This window comes from Talpa occidentalis, unplaced genomic scaffold (genome assembly GCF_014898055.3).
Source record: "Talpa occidentalis isolate TD23 unplaced genomic scaffold, MPIMG_talOcc4v2.1 talOcc4.16, whole genome shotgun sequence".
NCBI classification, from domain to species: Eukaryota; Metazoa; Chordata; class Mammalia; order Eulipotyphla; family Talpidae; genus Talpa; species Talpa occidentalis.
This window is the reverse complement of record NW_023601653.1, coordinates 84302496-84325841: the sequence shown is the minus strand read 5'-3', so window position 1 is coordinate 84325841 and position 23346 is coordinate 84302496. Positions and strand designations below refer to the sequence as shown.

Genomic DNA, 23346 nt, shown 5'->3' with positions numbered 1-23346 from the left:
ATTATCGATAGCCAAGGATAGTTAAGCTTTTTAACACCAAGAAGCTCCTCGTAACAACTACTTGCTCATCTTCCTCTTTTCCTCTGTAAAAACACTCAACTTTATCCCCCCTTGGGTCACATTCTGTGTCATTTACCTAAATCTGTAGACCCCAAATTGCAACTCTTTGATCCCAAATGAACACTTTTTGGTCTGCTTAATTTTCTCCAAATCTTCAGGTTGACAATCAAAAACATTGGACCTGATGAGGATGCTAAATTCGCTGCTAGCTCTGGGTGATTTAAACCACTCGAGAAAACCATCCTTGTTTATTATATAATGTGAAAGTGAGTGGTAAGTCTGCAAGCGCTAATGTAAACACAACTGAAAAGATCTGGAATGGTAGAGAAGCTGATTTTGGAAGAAAACTGCCGGCTAGGGCCATCTTCAGTAGGGTTGAAACCTCCATCTGGAAATGGTTGCCTGATGGGATTCCAAGTCAATGCCAGGCTTAAAGACTTTTCGGGGTAGAAAAAGTCTTGCTTGGGGGCATTGTGGCAAGCTACAGATTAAGACCCTTGTACTCTGGCAGTGTCAGTACCCCAGTGCCAATGGACACATCAATAAGGACACACTGCTAGTCCTTGATGACCCAACTCCTCTTCCAAGGTGCCTTCCTGAATTTCTCTGCCATTAAAATGGAGAAGTACTATTTGGAGAAGTGTCCACATTCACTGACAGTCACACAAAGACAACATGGCCAGAGACTCACTTTTCCTGAATGTATCCCTTTTGTTTTAAAAGGCAGATTGACAGGAGAAAAACAGACATTTGTAACACATACGACTCCTGTAGGCGTGTAAGATACCCAGAGAACTGAGTGACTCTCCAAAGGACTCTAGCTACCCCCTAGCTACCATCTTCAGTTAAAAGACAAACATGGGGGTCGGGGAGTCACGGGAGGTTATCAAGCGAAGCATAGTACATGTTGAGTTTCTAGAAATATGCTAATCCTTCTCTTACATCCTCTTCCTTACACATGGAGATTTCACTTATAAATACACATGTCTCTTGCAGCAGGGTGGTTTCTGCTGGTTGTCAGGGATTTTGTTGGCCATTTCTGCTTGTCTACGGTAAAGGCCGCTGGGTGACTCTCTACGTGCAGTGTTTGTAACCAAATTCAATGGTTTCGTTCTCTTGATTGAATAAACAATAGTGCCAAGACGTCTTACACAAAGAATAAGTATTTATTTCCTCGACCCAAGGAGCGAGCAAAACTAGTGTTTTATGACGCTGTCTCCTAGAAGGTGACAGTAAAATCGCATGGTGTTGCGGGAGAGCTTCAGGAATATCTCTGTTGTAGGTGCTGGCATATACGGGGCCTTACCTTCAGCTGTGAGGTCTGCAAGAAAACATACATTCAGGGAGACATAAAGTTTGTCATAGTCATGATTCTTCTTTCATGTCGGTTTGATTTATGGTCAAACTTGTGTACACGTTTGAGACAGCAGGGAACATTCCTGAACTGCTCAGATACAGTACTAAACACTGTACTGGTTTTCTCTCACTCAGCTTGCCCATCAATGCTATTGAAATTGGTTGATTCTTGTTGTGCAGATGGGGAAACTGAGGCATCAGTATAAGTGAATTGCTCAGTCGCACAGCCAGTCTCAGCTGTGTAAAAGCCAGCACCTGCCGGCTTTCCTCTCGTGAGACAGCCAGATGCTGCCGCCAGAGGCTGTTTCAGCCTTTGATTCATTCACTAGGCTCGCTGGGTAATGTCCACTTCACTCTGTCCAGGAGCAAGTCAACTGCACATGCCCCCTTCACTTTCAGGAGGAAAAGGCAAGTTACGAAAGAACAAGCCAACAGCAGGGGACTTATCAAGGACATCAATTCCTGTGATGCCACTTGATCTGGGTGGGTCCTTTATTCCACCGTGGGTCCTTTATTAATTTATTTTGCTTTCGTGTGCATGGCTTTCACCCTTGGCTGCCTTCTGAGAGCCTTGAAAGCAGGGACAGTTTTTCCTCTGATTTCATGCTCTCGGGAGATACCACGACGCCTCCCTGTTCATCAGTGCTGGGTCAGTCTGCAGCATGTGAATGGGCTGGCGGGGACCTCGTGGTTAGTGACGAGTACAAATAAAGACATGGATTTTCTAACTCACCAGCGATCCTCCTGCAGCACTTTGCTGCTTCTGTATTGTAACTTAAATTTTACATTATAAATGAATGCTCATATCATTTTAAGAGGACATTTTCAGAAACTATTAACAACAAAATAGGTCTAAATGGTAGGCGCCTATAAAATCCTGCCCGTTAAATGGGTAGTGGAGAATATAAATTTTCAGAAAGCTACTAACATTTTTCTTCTGAGAACTCACAGCAGGATTCATCTAGCCTTACTTAAAATTTTGATTTATATCCTTTTGATCTAGAGTGATGCTCAGAACCTGGCTGTTCTATATTGAAATTGCTGAAGTGTGGAGTAAAGAGAACCTAAATTTGCTTTTCATGTCCATCACTGGGTACAAAGCAAAGCTTCCATGTGAGACAAAGATTTTGTTGTAAGCAAAGATTTTGTCCATTACTGAATAATACCAATTTCTTCTATCTATGACTGTCTCGCTGGCTTCAGAGTAGACCCCATGTGTAGAAACCCTCTTAGTTTACAGAAGGGTATGGAATTACGAATCTACAAAATTAGATATCAAAATCAGAAGTTAACCCTTTCAAGAAATAATCATTTCCTAAAATCAAATTATCTCAGCACCTGTACTCATGAAGAATTGTACATAGGACACCACACAACACATTTGAGAGGAAAAAAGTAACTTAAAGATTCTTTCAATTTTGTTGAGGAAGTTTTAGTCCAAATAAGTCAAGTGGTAGTTCAAATAATATTCCTGACAGATGATATTGCAATTTCCCTTCCACAGAGGAGGAACGGCAGCTTAGAGAGATGGATAATGTTTTCAAATTGCATATTTCTGTTCTCTGCATGGCTTAGTCTGTTTGGGCTGCTGTAAAATAAAGGCACAGATTGGCTGGCTCATAAACAACAGAAATTCACTTTTGGAGCTCACAAGTCCAAGATTGGGGTGCCAGCACCATCAAGGGAGGAGCCTCTCCTGGCTTGGAGTCGTCACATTGTACCCTCACCTGGTGGTAGGGTGAGCGAGGTCTCCGGGAGTCTGTTTCAAATCTAGTATCTTCCATACACTCACATCCTAAAACCATCCCCCATGGCATTAGATTTTCAACATCAGGATTTGGGGGGACACAAACACTCAGACCTTAACAGTGCTCTTTCTACTCACTGGGCAAATATTTCCCTTAGGAAGTACTTTGACTGCACCGACCCCTTTGTAGACCCATGAACAGGAATAGCCCTGCAGGTCGGTTCATGCTGCTATTGGGACTAGAGGGCTAGAGCTCTAAGTTTATTTCTTGTGCGGTGAAACCAGGGACCCTCAAGCGGTTTCTCCTCTACCTAATCATTCAGGGACCCAGACTGATGATGGCTCTTCAAGTTCACCTTTGGCACTGACATATGTCCGATGGGAGGGAGTGACCGAGCGAGTGGGAGGCCTCTACCAGGCCTGATCCTCAAGGCGCTTAACTTACTTCCAGCCACATTTGGTGTGTCCCATGCAAGGGAGGTTGGAGAGTGTCGTCTAGTTGTCTGCCAAGGAGGACAGAAAAGAAGGGGGGCTGGTGTCTAGACTGTCTGATTTCAGAATCCTTACCCAGCCGCTGTGGACGTGGCCTTCTGGACTTGATTTCTCTCGTAGCCTCACTGGCGTTCAAGCTGTTCTGGACATAAAAACAAGATGGGGATGCAGGTCGGCTTCGCGGTGAACATCACACCGTGCAGTTAAGATTCCGCACTTCATATCGATAAGAAAGATATCCTAAATGCAAATTTCATCAACTCCCTTCTCAGTATTTCATTAAGTTCAGTGACTTCATGAATTGTCTTAGGCTAGTTTGGAGCAAATTAGAAAGTGGATTTCTGTCTTCCATGTTCTCACAGTGTGATGCAGAGTGTCCATCACAGTGGAATCGAATTATTTCATAAACTCATAGAATTGTTTTAATTGGAAGGAGTCTTTAAATATGTTCCTTTTTTTTTTTTTTTTTTTTTTTTTTTTTACAAGGCAGGAGACCCAGAGGCCTTAGTGGCTTCCTCAGGCTGGCACGAGGCACAGGTGTGCGCGTGGGCGCCCACGGCCCATCTCTCTCCGCTGCTCTGTCTCGTGGTAGCTTTTCCCTGAGAAGCGCTGGCTGACGCTGCCCCCTTCCTGGGGACACCGAAAGGAAGAGTGTGTGTCCTAGAAGATCAGTGTCGCTCTTACAGTGCCTAGGCATCAGGGTGTTCTGATGATTCACGTTGTGTGTGTGTGTGATTTAGGATGAAATAGAAAAACACTTTCTCTCCTTCCCATCAGAAACAGGAATATATAAATGGGTGAAAGGGGTTAAAAGGCACAGACTTTCAGTGATGAAATCCTTTGGTCATGGGGCTGGCACGCTCAGCAGGGGACTGTAGCTAATGGAGGAGAGTGGTTGGACGGTAGGGCTTAGGAGTGCTCAGCATGAGAAAATTTTGTAATATGTGCAGTCCTAGGTGCAGAGGTTAGAATTGTGAGAACGTTGCAGTCGTAGAAATACCAAGTCAGTATTTTGTGCATGTAAGTCTAGTGATGTTATTATATGTCAGTAGTAATGTGTGTGAGTGTACACATGATATATGTACATAGAGTGTGTACAAATGCATCGTATAGGGGTGTGTGTGTGTGTGTGTGTGTGTGTGTGTGTGTATATATATATATATATATATATACACATATAACTATTTGAAGTGACCTCAGGGTCCTCATTTGAAAGGTCAGCTGGAACGCTGAGACGATGTTCGAATGTGACTGTCTCATTGTGAATTTCCTGGCCTCTACTTTGAAGGTGGAAATTTGCTTCTTGCTCTTAAAAGTAAGGGTAGAGATTACTTTTGGCTGATAATTATCTTGTGCTAATTACAACCTTAATTAAAAAAGAGGAATGTTCCAGTCAGCACATTTTGGGATCAAGGGCAGAGAGATGGTCAAGTCACCACAGGAAAAGGGAGGTTCATGAGACCCGATCTACGAAATAGTTGAGGAGTTCGGAGAAAAGTCAGGAATGCCCGAAGGACAGGCATCAAGGCAGCGGTGGGCCCACCTCCTTTCTCATCTCCTGCCAGAGTTTGAGCCTGAACTTCACCTCCTGTCTAGTCTGCTTCCCCTGGGCCCAGACTCTCATCACCATGAGGTGCTCACGGAGCTCGCCTGGGTCCGCTGAGTCGTGCCACGTGGCCTTTTGGCTCTAGTGTCTGTTTCCATGGTGGCTCTTCCATGACTTTGACTTCAAATTTTCGAGGAGTGGACTTGATTGGTTCAGTTCTTTTCCAGAGCAGCTCTTACGAGCACAAGTTGCTAGACAGTGTAGAGAGACTACTGTGCCTAGATTTGCCTTCCTCACTTCAGTTCTCACTTAGAACTGATAATACTTGGGCCTCCCTGGTGGTGCAGGGGTTAAGTCTCAGCACTTTGAAGCTGCCACCAGCCACTGCAACATGAGTTCAATTCCTGGCCAGGGAGCTACCCACATGGTGCCGCAGACCTCTCCTGTGTCCCCGCTGCTCCCCTCAGCAGTGTGTTTCAGTGGATCCACCTGTTCTCCTCCCCACTCTGTCTCTGGGGAGTCCTCTCACCCCCCCGCACCTCTGGCCTGTACCCCAGCTCTTGTATGCATAAATAAATCTTTAAAAAGCTTATAATACGGATACATGTTTGTGATTGAGAAGAGACAAAGAATTTAAATTTCTCCCAAGAGTGAGTCATCTTTTATTCTGCCTCTTGATATAGACTGGGGGCCTCCTTTGGTTGGAAATTCATTTGCTTTTGTTAATCAACAGCAGTGTTAACAGCATTATTACCCATTAGTAGCCATCTATTTCCCTCCCGATAATTTTATTTTTTCCCATCGATAATGGAAGCGTTTTAGAAAACAGGTGTTGTAAAAATGTCATTGGCACTTTGCTCTGTGCTCCCTGGGCATCCCGACTTCATAAATTATTCAAACTTCTGAAATTTCATCGAACTATCTAAATGACCATTTCTTTTAATTAGATTGCTTCAGCCTGGACATCTAAAAATGTGCCCTATTTTCTCACTAATGAATTAAAGTGAGAAATGAGCTGTCACAAAAAGTTTTTGTTTCAGCACATTTCCCCCATTCGAAGTGATTTACAGCAACTAAACCCACTAACGAGCTTGAGCTTGCGCTGCAGATGCCTGTGGGTGCCGCAGGTGATGTTTTATGTCTGCTCGGAAGGGGTGGCGCGGCCACCCCGGGGAGCTCGTCAAGCTGGTAAAACCGTTAAATAGGAGTGTGTGGAGACAAACAAAATTTGAGAATCAATGTGACAAATCGGAATACAAATAAGACCTGAAATCTAATGGAGAAGAAACCGGGTAGGAACAAATTCACAACTTGATGCTCAATTTACTCTCTTCTGTAGCTTTTGTGTCAGATTAAATTCTTTCATGTGTCTCTCATGTCAGCGCACATTAAGCGTGTGTATTTTTTTTGAAATATGAATTACATTTTTCTAGAATGGAGCTAACTTTCCCTCACTGCCACATCTGTGCAGTTTGCATGTGTTGCACCATGATGGTGTTTGTTAGTTACCACACGTGAGAATAAAAGTAAGTGATGTCAGGTGGTTGCAAAGGAGTTTTAATATGTTATCTCCTTTGGTCTCCAACAGGACCTTATGGAGCCATTTACAGCTGAGCAAATCAATTCTTTTTGTTTTTTTTTTTAATTAATTTTTTAAAATTTTTTACTTCCTTGATCATTTTTAAACAATATTTGCTTCCCCCACCTCCTCAGGGGCAGTCCCCATAGAGTTTCCTTCCCCAAGGCCCCTGTGCACCATCACCTCAGTCCCCCGTGCGCCTCCCTCCCTCCCTCCGACCCCTCTCCCGCCTCCCCTGCAGGATGTCTCTGATTTATGATTGTTCAAAGGCGAACAAGCGTGTTCAGGGTGCACTCCAGCCTGTGTAGACGGAGCTAGCTGGCACTCAGCTATTTCGGCTCCACAGCCCATGTCCTTGGAGACACGTGAGCATTGCACACGGGGTGGTGGCGTGACCCCGCATCCCTTGACATTGTTGAGAGTGTCTGGAGCGCCATCTGCAAGGCAGGGAGGATAGTGTCTCAGATCATGATTTCTGGAAAAAGTCCACCTGGTTCTCAACTCTGGTTTTGTCTCTTACTGGCGATGGCACTAGGCAGATGTCTGTGTCTCAGTTTCTCCATCTGTAAACCAGGGATAATTTTAGTTTCCTCTCCGGTGGTGGTTGTGATGATAAAGGGATTAATGCTCAACCTACGTTTTATATGCAATCAATGGTAGCAATTGCCATTGTTCCAAAGTTCTTTCCACAGTGAATGATCTTTACACATAGAATGTGATGGACGTCGCTTCGTGCTTTTATCAATGCAAGACCCACAACCACTATTCAAGGTGAATGATTTGTGTAAATATTTTTCTACTGTGAACACATTTTTATACACATGCATTTATGGTTGGGTAAGAGGTAGTGATAAAATATGATCATATTAATGTATATATAAAATATGTTTATAATTACATTAATAATATGTGTATATATATGTTTAATCTAGGCATGCATAAAAACCAAATGCTCTTTAAGTCAGTCTCCCTCCTACGGAGACATTCTTTTCAGCAGATAAAAAAGCATTTGTAAACAAAGGTTAAGGGTTTTGCTAAAATGCCTTATAGAATTTAGAACATACCAGTCATAAAGCTTTGCAAAATGTTGAGTCATTTTTTTTTATAAAGATTCATTTATGCATAAAAGAACTGGGGTGCAGACCAGAGTTGTGGGGCAGATGAGAGGATTCACCAGAGAGAATGGGGAGCAGAGCGGGCAGATCCACTGAAACACACTGCTGAGGGGAGCAGCGGGGAGACAGCAGAGGTCTGCTGCGCCATGTGGGTAGCTCCCTGGCCACCGGGGATCGAACTTGTGCTGCAGTGGCTGCAGGTAGCTTGACAGCACTGTCCTTAACCCCTGTGCTACCAGGGAGGTCCCAAAACATTGAGTCATAAGAAAGGGTTTAAGAGACAGTCTCTTAAGCCCAGGATTCCAAGACACGATAGGGCCAGCGATCCTCCTGTTGAAATGAGAGGTAAAGGCAGGGCCTTGGAAGGCAGCAGGGAGAAGCCAGGAAGACTTGCTCGCCGTATTTTCATGAGAATCAAACCTATGTGTGTCTGGTGTCATTTCACCAACATGCAAGAGGAAATACTGTGTTTCTGCACCAGACCCAGCAAAAAACAGGCAGCAACAGTTATGAAATGGAGGTTAGGAAGTGAGCTGGTTGCAGATACACCTTCAAGAGCTCTAAGCCCATGAGCAACAGGAAAAATAGCAGAAAGGTGGTTTGGGTTATTTTTTTGTGACTTGAGAACTGTGATATAAAGAAAATTGTTTTTGTTATATTTCACTTAAATCATCGCCAGGGGGTCTTGCAATATTTTAGTCTGATGCTAAGTGATTGTCTATGGAGCCTATTTTGTTAATTTGAAAGACCTAATATTTAATTAGGTTAGTTTATCACGAGCTCTGTCTGAATCTGTGTAGAGAATTCTGTAACTGCTTAAATGTTCCACAGTCTCATTAACCTTTTAAAGGAAAACAACAGGAATTAGTTTTACCTTCTTAAATTACTTGTTTACCATTTATTAAACACATACCACATACCGAGCAGTTTACACGAAAAATTTGTCTACAGAATTTTATAATAAGGAATTAAGATGCACAACAGACAATGGAAAAACTTGTGTCATGCTCAGGTGAACAAAATGCTCTCAATATTAATTTCCCTCTTTTGCTGTATCCCACTTGGGCTATTTCCTGCCCTCGATGGACACACGCACTCACAAGCACAGAATCGTGGTTTTCCCCCCACACATGCCTTAACCCTTTGAATGCACGGCCGTCTAGTGCCCACCTGCCATCTCTTCTATTTTAAAAAGGTTAGTATCGCCCCTCCCAAAAACCCAACTCTACAAGTTCAGTTTTATTAAGAAGAACAAAGACTAAGAGCGATTTTTCACCAAGTCCCATTTCTCACCAGGAAATGCTCCTCGTGGGTCTGTGCGTTGTATTTATAGACGATGAAGAGAAAGGTCAGGGCGGGAGAGCAGGTGCTTGTCAGGCGCCAGCTCTTCCCAGGCTTCTTTATTATTCATCTCGACATCGAGTCCCGAGTCCCGCGTTCCCTTGTCTTCCCAGGGCAGCTCGGATTTAATCCTTTTCTTCCCGTACCCTAAGGCCAGCATGTCACCCCCTTTCTCCTCAAGGGGGAAGCTCATCTTCCTCTCCAGAGCTCTTGTATCCCAGCCCAGCTGTGTCCACTAAACTACTCCAGGGGTGGACTAAGTCCTCACGTTACAAACAGTATTTTCTTTTTCATATTTATTCTGCATTGACTCAAATAAGTGCGAGTGTTTCGGGTATTAAGATAGACTTCTCTGACTCAACCTTCCAACTGATGCATTTGGAAAGCTCCTCCGAATGAAGCAATCTCGGAAGCAACCCCAAGTTTTGTGACAGTAGCACACGACATCCAAATTTTAGAAGCTTCAAGCACCTCAGGATTAGTTCCCACTCACAGAGCCATTCCGGTTGGTGGGGACCATGTTCCATTTCTCTGCACCTGCAGCGTCAGGCTGACGTAGTCCCCATGACCGAGAACTTAATTGGTCGCTTTGGCTGATGGGAAGGAATGTGAGGGCTCACACATTCGTTCTTACCACAGCCACGCGGACGGAGAGCCTTCGCTTTGGCTCATCCGTGACCCATGCTAGTTTAGCTTCTGTTGTGTGCTCCTAGACACATCACCTCTAAATTGCATGAGGTGAGTCATTACAGTGTTACCGTGTGTCCCGAAAGGAGAGAACCAAAGATACTTGGGGTGGTCATTAGTCCTATTCCGCAATTACTTTATCTCCTTATAGTTCTTGTCAGGCAAAGGAGAAATGAATTTCGATATCGGCATTGGGATGGGGAGGCAGAGGCAGAGTTTTCACCTGTCCATTGTTTTCCAATGTCTGATAAAAGCGCCTCACAGTAAAGGTGGTCAGTGGCATTGGAGCCGACGGGAGGCCCCTTCTGGGGGGAGCGCTCAATCCGACCTCACCTGCCTGCTCCTGGCTGCAGCAGAAAAGCATCCCACACCCCAAGCTTCTGGAACCTCGCATAGTTCAGTGTTTTGCCAAATAGTGCCACTGTGTGTAGAAGCCCGAATAATCTCCTGTGTCTATTTTGGTTTCCATTCAAAGACCTGCAGGACCAATCTCATCAGGACATATTTGTTTCCCTAATTCACCCTCAGAAGTGACCGTAAGAGTCTGTCCCACGCAATCGATCACCGTGGAGACATTTATCGCCTCTCTGCTGGGACTCCACCCCTCCCCCTCCGCAGTGTCCTCTGCAGTTCACTGTTCCTACTCCCTGCCGGATCAGTCTCCCACTCCTTCCAGTAAATTCTCACTTTCCCTCTGTTTCGTGTAGCTGCTTCATATTCATTTTCTTCTCAGATTTCATCTCTCACATTTCATAAAAAAATAGATGAAATCAGACAAGACTCTGCCTCACCTTGTCATTGCTTCATCTAGTCAGCACTCTCATGCCTGCCTCCCCTGCAGCTGCGTCTCCCCCATCACTGCCCTTAAAATGACCTTGAGTGTCCCACATCCATCCGATGCCAAGCAGCTCAGCTCCTTGTTCTTCCTCAAGAGCATTTACTCTCCCGCATGGTCAACGTCCCTCTCTCCAACAGCTCCTTCCTGCAGGCGTGTTTCTATCCCCGGTGGGGCGGGGAGACCCCTCTCACCTCTCCTTGGCTTCATCCTAGCTGTTTGCTCCGTTTTCTTCCTTTCACAGAAAACCCATTTGAAAGAAATTTTTGTAATTGAAACTGCATGCCACTCTCTGCTCAACTCACTTCAACCACGCTTTTACTTTCATCATGGCCCCGCAGATGATTTTTACCAAGAACCGTGGTAATAATGGTAACCAGAGCTCATCTACAGCGCCCGCTCTGCATAGCGACTCCCTGCACCTGCAGGCCGACCCGACCCTGTGGACTGGGTGCTCGCAGCCGCCGTCTCTGGGATGTGCAAAAACTGGTACCAGACGGTTGAGTTAATTTGCTGTTGAGAGGAGCTTAGATTCAAACCGAGCTCCTCGGTTCTGGGGCCTGTGCTCTCAATGACATCGTGTTACTTCATCAATGGACAATGATGTCCCTCTATTTATTGAAAGTTTTACGAGCATTTGCCCCAGCTGCTCCTCTTGCCCTTTGATTCAGCGCTTCCTCGCATGTTCTTTTTCCTTCCGTCCTCGTCCGTCTTCTTTGTGAAGTCCTTATTCCAGACCCAGGCATTGAACTGTTCTTTGTCTTCTCTATCGGTAACCCTCCATAGTAAGTTGGTGGCTTGAGATCCCCCCTGCCAGCTCAGCTCTCCTGAGCATCTCTCTGCAGCCAGAGTTTCCTCCCCAGGCTCCGATTCATCCCGGCTGTCTCCTGCTTCACAGCCCCACCCGGTGTCGTGTAAGGGTCTGAGACTTAACATGACACAACAGGTGTCTGAACCCAATCAGTATTTGGCAAATTCCTCTTCCCCCAAATTTTTATCCATAAGGAACACCCGTTTATAATTGCTCTGGGTAAGCTGTGAAATCACCCTTAATTCCTCTTCCCTCGCCGCTCATTCAGCTCTCGAGCAAATCAAACCACGTCTGCAATAAATACCCATATTTCCCCCTCTCTGCGGCTGCCTGTTCTACCATCTAGACGCCTTCCTAACGGGGCTCCCTATTTCATCCTGGCTCCCTTTGTTATCTCGAAGGGGTGCGTATACTTCTAAAGGACAAATAGGATGCTCGCACTTCTGCCCTTTGCGTGGAATAAAACCTAACTAACAAGAATAAAACCTAACTTCCTCACTCCGGGATACCAGCCCCTACGGTGGGACACGTTGCCCTCAGCCTCTCAATGGTTCCATCAGGCCAGTCCCCTCGTGTTCTGGGGAGAACATCACGCCTGCCTTCCTGACCCTTGTGTTTTGTCGCTCCTCTTTGGATTGCTCTCCACTCTGAGAGTCTCATGATGGACATTTCATCGCTCCAGTTATCAGCCCATAGAGGTCGTCCCAGACTCAGAAAAATATACATCCCCTCTGGCATAATTATTTGTAACCACATTATTGCATTTCCTTCTAGAAACTTAAAAATCTGATATTGTCTTATTGATGGTTAAATAAGTATTTACAACTTATTTAATTTTATTTTTTATTGCGGGAACATTGCTTTATAACATTGCATAAGTAATTCATAGATTTTATTTTCTCCAGAACAATGTCAGATTCCATGTCCCCCTAGTTCGCTCCGGCACCCCCATGCTCAGAACCAGGCTTGAGGTGGTAGCGACACAGTAAAAATGTGACTAGGTCAAGTACTGAGTAGAAAGCAGTACCCTGACTCGTGTAACACAAAGCATTCAATAAAATAATAACGGAATCATCTTTAGATAAGAACTTTTCTAAAGCACAAAGGATGGGAAAAGAAACTTGTTCTCAAGGCTTAAGCTTTAATAGATATGTGTTTGAATCACACATTGGATCTGAGAAATCCCCATTTATCTCGACAGTGGCAGAAAAATCTTTGTGGCATTGGAAACGGGATCTGCTTCTTGAGAGGTCTTTCAAGGATGACATGGCAAAGCTGCATGCCACATTTTTTTTTCTTCGTCTCAAGTGTAGGGGCGGGGTGGCCGGTTTGTGTGATTTGCTCTCATAAGGAAGTCCGCACAGTCTTCTAAACTGAGTTACTGCATAGTTGTTCATCTCCAAGGCGAAGGTTAATATAAATGCACGGGTCTCAGTATGTTTATAACATTAAATTTCAGATCTCCTACTTTTTCTATTTACATTTGTGTTATATAATATCTTGAAAATTTCTAAAAGTATAGTATTCCTAAAAATATCTGATTTTTTTTTTAGCCTAAGAGATTTTTACTTTATCATTTCAAGATCAGGTTCTTTTTTTTTTTTTTTTTAATTTATACAAGAGCTGGGGTACAGGCCAGAGTCGTGGGAGAGTGAGAGGATTCACCAGAGACAGAGTGGGGAGCAGAACAGGCAGACAGACCGAGAACACTGCTGAGGGGAGCAGCAGGTGAGACAGGAGAGGTCTGCTGCGCCATGTGGGTATCTCCTTGGCCAGCTGGGAATCGAACTGGTGCTGTGGAGGCTGTGGACAGCTTCACAGTGCTGTGCTCAACACGCTGTGCCACCAGGGAGGCCCAGGCCATATTTTGAAGAGAAAATGCTGAAAGCAAATGAATCCAAACAAGAGCCTCCCCATAATGCATCTCATAAAGTGAGATACAAACATTTCAGTCATCTGTGAAGCTCAGTGGCCTTATGCAGAGTGACAAACGGGCCTCACAGCTTATAGGGCTGAGTCTCTGGACTAGCTCTGTGCTGACTGCGGCTGGGTCTGGTGGCACTGTCCTGCAGGCAAAATGGAATGAGTTTTGGGCCTTGCAATTGCCTGGTTCTTTCTGGGAAATGGTGGCAATTTCAGGAATCACCCAATTAGTTCCTTTCCAGGCCAACTGGGCAGACCACTACCGAGGAGGTGGGTGCCGGCCCGGCCTTATCCTCACCCCCAGAGGAGCATAAGCTTTGCCAGCCCCTCCGCATGGAGGCCAGGACTGGTCTCTGCCCCTGGGTCGCCTTACTTTAGCATGTTAAAATCAGGGGGTCAGAGAGATCAGATGCAAATAAACGTTTTTGATGATGGCACTTAATGCCCCTACAGTTCACCCCGTTCCCACAACTCTCTCTGATCTCCCCACTAATGGTTCCTGCTCCTGCAAGCACTTGCTGACAGCAGCGATCCCACTACCCCAGCAAGAACGTCAGCCTGTGTGATGGCGTCAGGTCGTTGTATTCCTAGCTTCCCGCCCGCGGGCCCTATGGAGCTACCCTTAACGTCCTGGGGATTGCAACGAGGGGGTCCGGCAGCTCTCCGGGTGGCTCACCTCCCGTCTGTCTTGTCCGCAGCGCACCATGTCAGGACGGGCACCTGCGAGGTGGTGGCGCTGCACAGGTGCTGCAACAAGAACAAGATCGAGGAGCGCTCGCAGACGGTCAAGTGCTCCTGCTTCCCGGGCCAGGTGGCTGGCACCACGCGCGCCGCCCCGTCCTGCGTGGATGGTGAGGCTCTTCCGTTGCTCTGCAGGGCTGGGGCAGCTGGGTCTGTCCTGGGGGCCACGCTAGACACCATGCGGGTAGACCGTGGTTATTGGGCACCTGAGAGCCTCTGGAAGGAGCTCTAAGCTCTCAGCAGTTTGGGGACACCAGGAATTATAATGAGGTTCCAGAAAGTTCATGTGCTGCTGACTGGGGCACTGAAATGCTGATTTGCCAGCAGAGCACAGGCAGGTGCATGTGGGGGAAGGGATATGATAAACATCGATGACTGAATAGTTTGGGTTTCTAGACCTCAGGACGGTTCTTAAATGGCACACATGTGCGTGAGTTTAGCTGTGCATAGAATTTATATGAAATATTTTTATGGAGACGCATCAAAATATTTCTTGGAGGGCTCAGCTAATTACAGCAGGATATAAATCTTTATTTGGGCCTATTTAATTGACATTACCATAAATTATAACTGAAATGATTACATTAGCCTGATCCATCCCTTGGGATGAGGGTCACTGCGCGCAGTAAGAGAAAATTCTCTCAGCTCTCCTGGCCCTGCTTTTCAGCCTACTGGGGGGAAACATTACATTTAGTCTAAATACTGATTCTAAGCATTTTTCATGTAAATTGGTACACGTCTCCCTTCACATGAAAAAATCGCTACTGTCCCATAGCAAACACTATTGTATTATCAATTTACACATTTTCTGCGGGTAGCTCTCCGGGCAGGTGGTATTCCCACGATAGAATAAAGTCCTTTTAATCAGAAAAATGGAAAGGTTGAGCCCCTTTTTGTCCGCTTGGACTCAAAGGAAAGCGTGGCTCACACTCCAGTCGGCCAGTCGTGGGGAACACTCGGCGCACCCAGAGAACAGACACGTCCAAAGAGAAAACACTCAGTTGATTTTTCTCTCTTCTGTAGCTTCCATAGTGGAACAAAAGTGGTGGTGCCACATGCAGCCGTGTCTTGAGGGAGAGGAATGCAAAGTCCTTCCCGACCGGAAAGGGTGGAGCTGTTCTTCTGGAAATAAAGTGAAAACGACCCGGGTAAGTGGACGGCGGCTGGAGAGAACAAAGTGTCTGTGACTCACTAGAGCTGGAGCGGGGGGGGGGGGGGGGGACGGAACACCTTCACGTGGTCGCGGTAGAATGAGCGAGAATAGTTCTCCATGGTGCATTTTCCCATCGGCTCCCTGATTTATTTTTTCATCGCAGGTTTTTATTTCACTCCGAATATCATCTTCCAGAGCTGCCATCAGCCGTCATGTTACCTAGTAAATAAACCCCGGTGTGTTTTGTCACGAGATCCTGACAATGTCACGCTCCCCACGGGTGCGCGCAGGTTAAATGCTGGAGCCGTGACCCTAATCCCTTACTCTTCCCATGGGTAGTAACCAAAGTTCTTTTAAAAAAAGGATCTCATTTCATATAGGACTCAGCTTCCAACCAAGATTGTTTGACTTTGTGAAAGCGTTTATTTTAATCTCCCTGATTTCCAGTTCAATAAACGGTTGGCTGTCACCCTGAATGTCAGGGTCAATATGAAAAGGATCCTTTTTAGAAAAAGATGCATTTCAACTTGTGATGACTGACTTCGGGGTGGGGGTGGGGTGGGAGAAATCAAAAAATAATTAGCTTTGATCTTTGATTTCCTAATTAACTCCATAGATATGCTGAATGGACAAAATTTAAATATTTTCCTTATATGGAATCAGCAATGACATGTTTATTTTGCTGTGAGTGGGAAGGAGACAAGTGATTAGTCATGTAATTGGGGCGGGAATGAACTAATAGTATGAGAGAATGTATTTGAAAATAACAAAACGAATCTGGTTCATCTATGGTTTTGTTTGCCCATGTTTTCCTTCTAAATGGCTTAGCAAAATAAGACGTGCAGGTGTGAATGTTCGTTTGGCGTAGGAGGCAGTTCAGGCGGATCTCCTTGAGGCTGCACCGTTGCCAAGGACATCAGGTTGCAGTTCGCCTGTCCCCTGCCCTGACATAGTCCTGACTTAGCTCCGGTGCAGCATTGCGGTGCCCGCAGTGGACGGTGAAGACAGAGGGCGTCTACCATGTATAAATAACAATATTATTCAGAAAAATCTGATGTATTTTTAATCACTGGGATGCACGCCCTCTTGCCAGTTAGCATACGGGAGCCTCGCCTATGGTGAGCCCAGCAGCCACGGACGCCCCAGCCACACAGGGGCACCTCACGGAGGAGAAGCAGGGTCCAGAGGCCCTGTGAGCTGCTCTCAGCCAGAAGCCATGTGTGATTCATGAAACCAGGATCTCTCATAAGAGACGATCACTGCAAGCAAAATGGCTGGGGAAATAATTAAAATGTGCAGCAGCGTATCCTCTCCCTCATAACTGCCCCGTCCACGCGGGCGTGCGCTGGGGAGCCTCAGGCGAGGGAGCGGCACGGTCAGCCCAAGTGAGCCGTGAGCCTGCTGGGCCCCTAGACGTGAGTGGCGCCTGCCAGACCGGACTGTGCATCAGGGGCGGTTGAACAACGCATCCGAGACCAGGCGGGAACTTTCCTTCCGTAAATGTGAATTCCATTTTCTAAGTGCAGGGCTCAGGAAGCTCATTTTTCTGACCCATTTTCTATTCATCCAAGTAAAGGGGAAAGCAAAGACTCAAGAGCCCTCACAGGCGCATCAGTGTTTTGCACACACATGCTGAAAACTCCCAGACACTGCCTCTGGGGAGCAAGGAGGGGGCAACGCGTATCTCCTGACCCCTGTTCCTTCCCTTCCAGGATGTCTGTGACATCCCTCGCCGTCTGCTGGGCGACTTCTTGCCACTCCTGAGTTCAAAAGAAAAGTCATAAGAACCTTTTCATTTGCAACTCACTTTCAAAGATAAAGACTAGGGAACTTTTCAAAGAGTCGTTAATAAAAGAATAATTTTCCTAGTGTGAAAGAGCACATAATTATATGCTAATTAGAAAACAGAACTAGCAGGGGGGAGAGCTTGTAAGATTTGAGGGAAAAATAATCTTTGATATCATTGTTGCGATCCTTCGGAACAACAGACTGGGATTCATTCCTCTTCATGTCTTGATGTCCTTTCTCCGGGGAGCAGCTCCTGGACGAAGGCACATCCTGCTTTCAGGATTGACAACCTGTGGCCACTGATACGCCCCCCAGCTCCAGCGATGCCTCGTCCTTACCTGAGGAGAAGGGAATTGTGTGTGATGGGAGATACCGTCTTTATCAATCGCGAATCTTAGGTGTCTCTGCTTTTCAAAAGCTTCAGAATCTTTGGAGTAATTTTTAACTGATTGGAATTCTTTCATCTTTCATTTACCTCAAGTGCAGAGGCAGGTGACATCTCTAATCTTTTAATGTCGTTTCACATATAAATGGATTTTAATGACCCAAATTATTTTATTTCATTGCATAATGCAATGCAATCAATAGATAGGATAGAATAGGCACAGAAAATTCTTAGTAAGTTCATCTCCCAGTCAACAAAAGCATTTTCCTAGCTCTGCCTTTCTCCCAGGCACTCTGCCGACTGACTGTGTCTTTGCGGGTACTGTTAGCTAATTCCTGCAGCCGCAGGAGGCGCTGAGGAGAATGCATGCTCCCTGGCCAGGCCTCCCCACGAGGGTGGCCGTGAGTGGGGGAATGACTAGTTGCAGCTGCATCCTTCTTTACCCCCGTAAGGTCTACTGACAATAAACACCGGACTCCTTGGTAAGTGGAGGGGAAATACTCTGATAACAACGAGAGGAACACAACCCTTTAGATCAACACCCTCATGTGCAAAAAAAAAAAATTGAGACTGTTGAACTCGATGCAATTTCAAATTCTTCTCACCAAAATTTATTTTTTGGTTCCATGTGCCAAGGGTGTTTCTAACTTGCTTTCTAGCTAACTCTGTATGACACTGAGCACGAATTTAAGAAGCTGGGTGAGGGTCAGGTCTGTAGTCCCGTTCCTGCAAGGGGGAAAAGCAGCAGCCTCTTAGGATGCCTTGTTGATTAGGTAGAGCCTCCAGGTGTGCCTCTCCAGGTGCCGCCAGGCGCTGCGCCTCAGGGACTGCTACGCTGGGGAGTCTGACCAGTGTCTAGTGATGCTATGTCAGGCCCGAGGCAGGGGACGGGCACAGCAAGAGGGAGAAACTGCCTTACCTGAAGGTGGTGCAGGTCGTGTGACTTCTTCACTCCTGTGCTGTCTCTCTTGCCTGCATATTTCATCGCAGACGCAGGAAAGTGGTTCTCTCTTGCTCAGAGACATGCGCCCCTTTCATTTGTCTTCATTTTCCTTGTGGTCAGGTCCTAGTTACATCCTGGGCCACGGCACAAGACGTGGTGATCTTCGGGGTCGTGGTTTTCAAGCTCCTTGGATGGTACCTACAGGGAGGGAGACAGCTTGCGCTGAGCTCGTTTGCACCACACACACTCGTACATGCCACGCGGACACTGAGGTCCTGATCTTTGGCTTCCCTCCCGCCCTCCCTCCCCCGGCCTCATGAACTGATGTTGTGACAAGCCCATATGGTGTAACAGGCCGTCTGGGACCACTGCTCCGGCCAGAGGTAGTTGTTAGTGTGCCTGACCCATGAAAGCAACAGCCACGAACTCAGATACTGGATGCACAGCTTTCCAGTCAATGAATCGTTTGCATCCTGATTTTAAATATTTTACTCAATATTGGGGATAAAATTTTATGACATTTCTAAAAGGTAGAAATCTTCTCGAGAAGGCTATGTCTACTGCACGCGTCCATCCAACAAGTGTTATCTGTTATTGCCAGGTACTACTACAGGATTTTGGATCACAGATTGGAAAAAACCCCAGCAGGGAACCCTCTCCTCTCCAAGCCTGTAGCGTAACAGTGCACACTGGCTTCCTGTGGCCGCCTTAGCTACTTGAGTGACCTAGTGCGGTATCCACAGATTTTGTCTTTGGGTCAGATGACAGGGCACTGCATAGCTTGGCTGTGTCTCTGCGCTCACTGGCTGAAATCAGAGGTGCACAGAAGCAATCAAGGGTGGCATTTCTTTCTGGAGGCTCTGGGGGAGATTATGCTTAATGCTATTCAGGTGATTGGCAGAATTCAGTTCCTTGGAAAGTGAGAAAGGTTTCCGTTCCCCTGACACTGTCCACCTGGGAACCTCCCTCCTGTCTCCTCACCTCATGGACTCCTTCACCCTTCTGTCAGCACGGCATGGTGAGGCCTGTTTATGCCTGAACCTCTCTCCTGCCTCTTTCCCTGTCGCACTTCTGACTAACACTTTCCATGTAAGGGCTTGGTGATAAACTGATTTACCCTGATACTCTAGGATGATCGCCCTGTTTCAAGGTCCGCTGGTTAGTAAATGTAATTACATTGCAAAGTCCCGTCACAGCAGTACCTTGACTAGTCTTTGAATAACCAGTGGACAAAAATCTTGGGGGTACATCTTTAAAATGCTACCTATTCCATAAGGCCAGGCAAAAACTGGAAAGAAATAATGGCAGTATATGCACAGGGCACTGCAGGTGCCATGGGAGACAGGTAAGGGAGTGCTGAGCCAGGCCTGTGCCCACTGGACTGGACTCTCACAGGAGGTGAGCCGCATGGTTATCTCGAGGACAAGTTTTCCAGGTAATGGGATAAGGGATAAACTGGCCTAGGGATAGCGATGATGATGGTGTGGCTGGAGGGGAGCAAGCAAAGGCACGGGATCAATGCTGAGGACTGGACAAGGAATATGAGGCAGATGATGGACTTAAGTTTTTATCTCGCAAGTAGAGTCAGGAGGTTGCCATGAGGTGAGATGGGCAGAATGTTTTGTTACACTTTAATGTCTCCTGATTCTAGATCATTTAGAGAGAAAATTAAATATGGTATAACATCTGGAACTCGACATCGGGAAAGGTAGGTGAAAATATTTTAGAATATTAAAAAAATGCAGACTTTGAAAAGATTTAAAATCTCAAGGGATATTGATATTTGGGGAGGGAAGCACTAAAGGAGACATAAAATCAAAATATCAAGATTTTAGGAAAACATGGGCATGTACTGAAGGTATTTCTCCCCCTCAGATACTGAATCCAAAGTCTTGGCTCCAAAGCTAGGTGTCCAGCCAGTAGCATTCGTAAAAGTAATATTTCAAACCTGGTGTTTTTAAATTTAAGAGCTGCTTATTACATTCAACGGATACTAAAGACACTCGTAGCTCTATTAAATTATTATTAGAGAGTTACTGGAAATTAATGCAAAAGACTTAAATTTATCGTCAGGATTCTATTTCCAAAGGTTGACCTATATTTTTAAAATGAGAAATGTGCAACAGAGGAGAGCTTTGATGTTCTTGTAAGATTTAAAGGCTTCAATAGTTGAGCCAGATATTTATGTGTAGACATTAGCCTGAGTTTTGTGCTTATCATCTTATAATTAGCTGTGAATGTTCACACGTTGTAATGGAGTTGAGCGCAGGCATCGGGCAGCTTCATTAGCAGCTGGGAGGTGTGACTCTGGGCTCCTGTTCCTGCAAAATAAGAGTGAAGACAGTTGTTTCTTACCTGGAATGGGGCTCGCGTTCTGTCTGAGGCTTATTTTTAACATGGAGGAGCTTGATTCTTGTCAGAGAGAACCGTTCCTTGGAGAGAATTCTTTCTTTCTTTGGTTTTCTGGAATTCCTTAATAAAAGACAAACAGCACTTCACAGGCTTGGAGCATAGAAGGGGAAGTGCAAGGAACACGAGCTGCTGTGGCCTCTGCGCCTGTGCTGTGATGGGTGAAATCCCTCCTGTAACTCTCTCTCTCTCTCCCCGCGCCCCACGCCCTCACGGGTCATTCCCTTCTCCATTCGCACCCTCTGTGCAATTAATGTGCCTTAATTAATGATTTTAGATCCGGTTTTATTTCTGGCTTTGGAGCCAAGGGTAAAGGTACAGCTCAGAAAGGAAAAGTAATTTTCCCACAACGCTTTACGGGGGGTGCGGCCTATTCCCAGGTCTCTCTAGGAGGACAGGGCAGCCCATGACTGGCCAGTCCACCCCTGAAGAATGGACAGCGGATGGTGAGTTGTGCCCAATACGAAGGCAGAGTGAGCTTCCCTGGCCAGACCTCATCTGAGGTACCTCACAATTTCAGGACAACCACTTTTAGCACCTAGTAAAAAGAGGCTTCTGCAAAAGGCTTCGTAATATTTACCTCAGAGAAGGGAAGCGGGGCGAGTGATGTGTTTTAAATTATTTAAAAGTATCTTGTGAAATTACAGGTTAGGCTTGTTCTGTGTGACTGCAGGAATGTAAATAAGGCCAAGGAAGACTCTGTCAGCTCTAAATGACACTGAGTGGTTTGCCTTGGGAAATAATAAGTTTTCATTTTTAGGAGTCGTTCATGTGACTTAAATTTAGCATTGACTAGTTTAGACCACAACAAATAACTTATAGGCTCTCTCTCTCTCAGAGTCTCTCTCTCTCAGTCTCTCAGAGTCTCTCTCTCTCTCTGTCTCTCAGTCTCTCTCTCTCAGAGTCTCTCTGAGTCTCTCTCTCTCTCTCTGAGTCTCTCTCTCTCAGAGTCTCTCTCTCTCTCAGAGTCTCTCTCTCTGTCTCAGAGTCTCTCTCTCTCCGATTCTCTCTCTCTCTCTCTGAGTCTCTCTCTCTCTGCGTAAAGTCAGAAGCGCGGGAGGGTGAGAGAATTCACCAGAGCCAGAGCAGGGAGCAGAGCAGGAAGAAGGACCGAAGTACACTGCTGAGGGGAGCAGCGGGCGGCAGGAGAGGTCTGCGCGCCATGTGGGACCCTCCTCCGGTGGCCGGGGAGCAGCCGGGGATCGAACCAGCACCGCAGAGGCTGCGGGCAGCTTTGCAACCCAGCGCTCAACCGCTGCGCCACCAGGGAGGCCCTCATGATGCCTTTTAAAGGCCAGGCTTGAAGACATTGATGTTCTCCTCCAAGCAATGGTGAACCACTGAAGGATCTCGAGGAGGAGAGGGCTGCCTTAGGCTTTGAAAGTGTTTGGTGTTATCGTGGAAATTGCAGGGAACTGAGGAGAGTAAGAGACAATGGGCCCAAACTAAGAGAGGAAAGTGACTTAGTGGAGGGTAAGGAGGGAGAATCAATAGAAGCAGGAGATCAGTCACCTACAAGACGGTGCTGACACTCACAAGTCTCTCGCGGAAGGAATGTGTAGGGAGAGCACACCAAAGAGAATCAGTCGTTCCTGGAGAAGGTGCCTGCTACGGAGCAGGGACTGTGGACAGAGAGCAAAGCTGAGTTCCAGGTAACTGGGCTGGTGGTTGATCATGGGATATGGAATCTACATGGTCTTTGTGTCTCGTTCTGTGATATTTCTAAAACAGTACCGGGAGTTCAGGATCCATTAGATGAGGAGTATTTATTATAATCTTACCTCTCGGTGAGATGGTGTCATTGCAAACACTGCGGAACATACACCTACTTAAAATAAAATGTCCTGTTAGAGACATCGCTGATAAATATGAAGCTCTAGCAGAATTTCTTTCCCGTGGCGAGATTTCAAATGTGTGATCTGTTCATTTTGTAAAGATACCTGCTCTGTGGCTGTCTGATACTGTGGCAGGACTTGGGAAGTCAAGATTTAAAGGTGGTGACTCTTGGCTGTCTGGAAGTTCACAGTCCATCAGATAGTGACTGTCCTGTGCAGAAGTGGTCCGGGCACCGGCGGGTAGCACTGCACGGCCCACAACCCTCCTGAAGCTCAGATAATGGATTTTAATGCCACTCACAGGCAACTTCATCACATACTAAGACGACAAGTTATTTAATAAGTGCAGTCAAAATAGAATGTCGAGATAAACTGAGAATTGTTTTCTACCTGCACATCTGGAATTTTCCTACCACAAGAAAACAGAAATTCAGTAAAATGCTCTTTCAACTAGACATCCAACACTGTATGAATACTTTTTGAATTAGACTTTTAAATCATTTTTAAAATTTGCTACCAGTCATAATATGTATGAGGGAGAGAGAGGGAGGGATGTTGCGTATGGGGCTAAGTAATAGTTCCAATTAAATTGAAAATAAG

The 23346-nt window shown here is 45.9% G+C and overlaps 1 protein-coding gene and 1 long non-coding RNA gene across 3 annotated transcripts in view; one reads left to right on the top strand and one right to left on the bottom strand.

The window, feature by feature from the left end:
* The window catches only part of TAFA2 (TAFA chemokine like family member 2), a 297149-nt gene that overhangs the window by 247133 nt on the left and 26670 nt on the right, over positions 1-23346 (top strand). For both annotated transcript variants that reach the window (XR_005125860.2, XM_037515095.2), the window contains exons 3-4: positions 14191-14343; positions 15257-15381. Coding sequence is in view for 1 of the 2 variants with exons in the window: in XM_037515095.2 (XP_037370992.1) it covers positions 14191-14343; positions 15257-15381 (278 nt within the window). In the remaining variant the exon portion in view is untranslated. The remainder of the gene's footprint in view (positions 1-14190; positions 14344-15256; positions 15382-23346) is intronic.
* Positions 18503-22726, bottom strand: LOC129146014 (uncharacterized). Its single transcript, XR_008552321.1, has 3 exons — positions 22693-22726; positions 20858-20974; positions 18503-18700 (listed from the first exon to the last, which is right to left on the bottom strand). It is a non-coding gene; the product is annotated as an uncharacterized LOC129146014 (long non-coding RNA).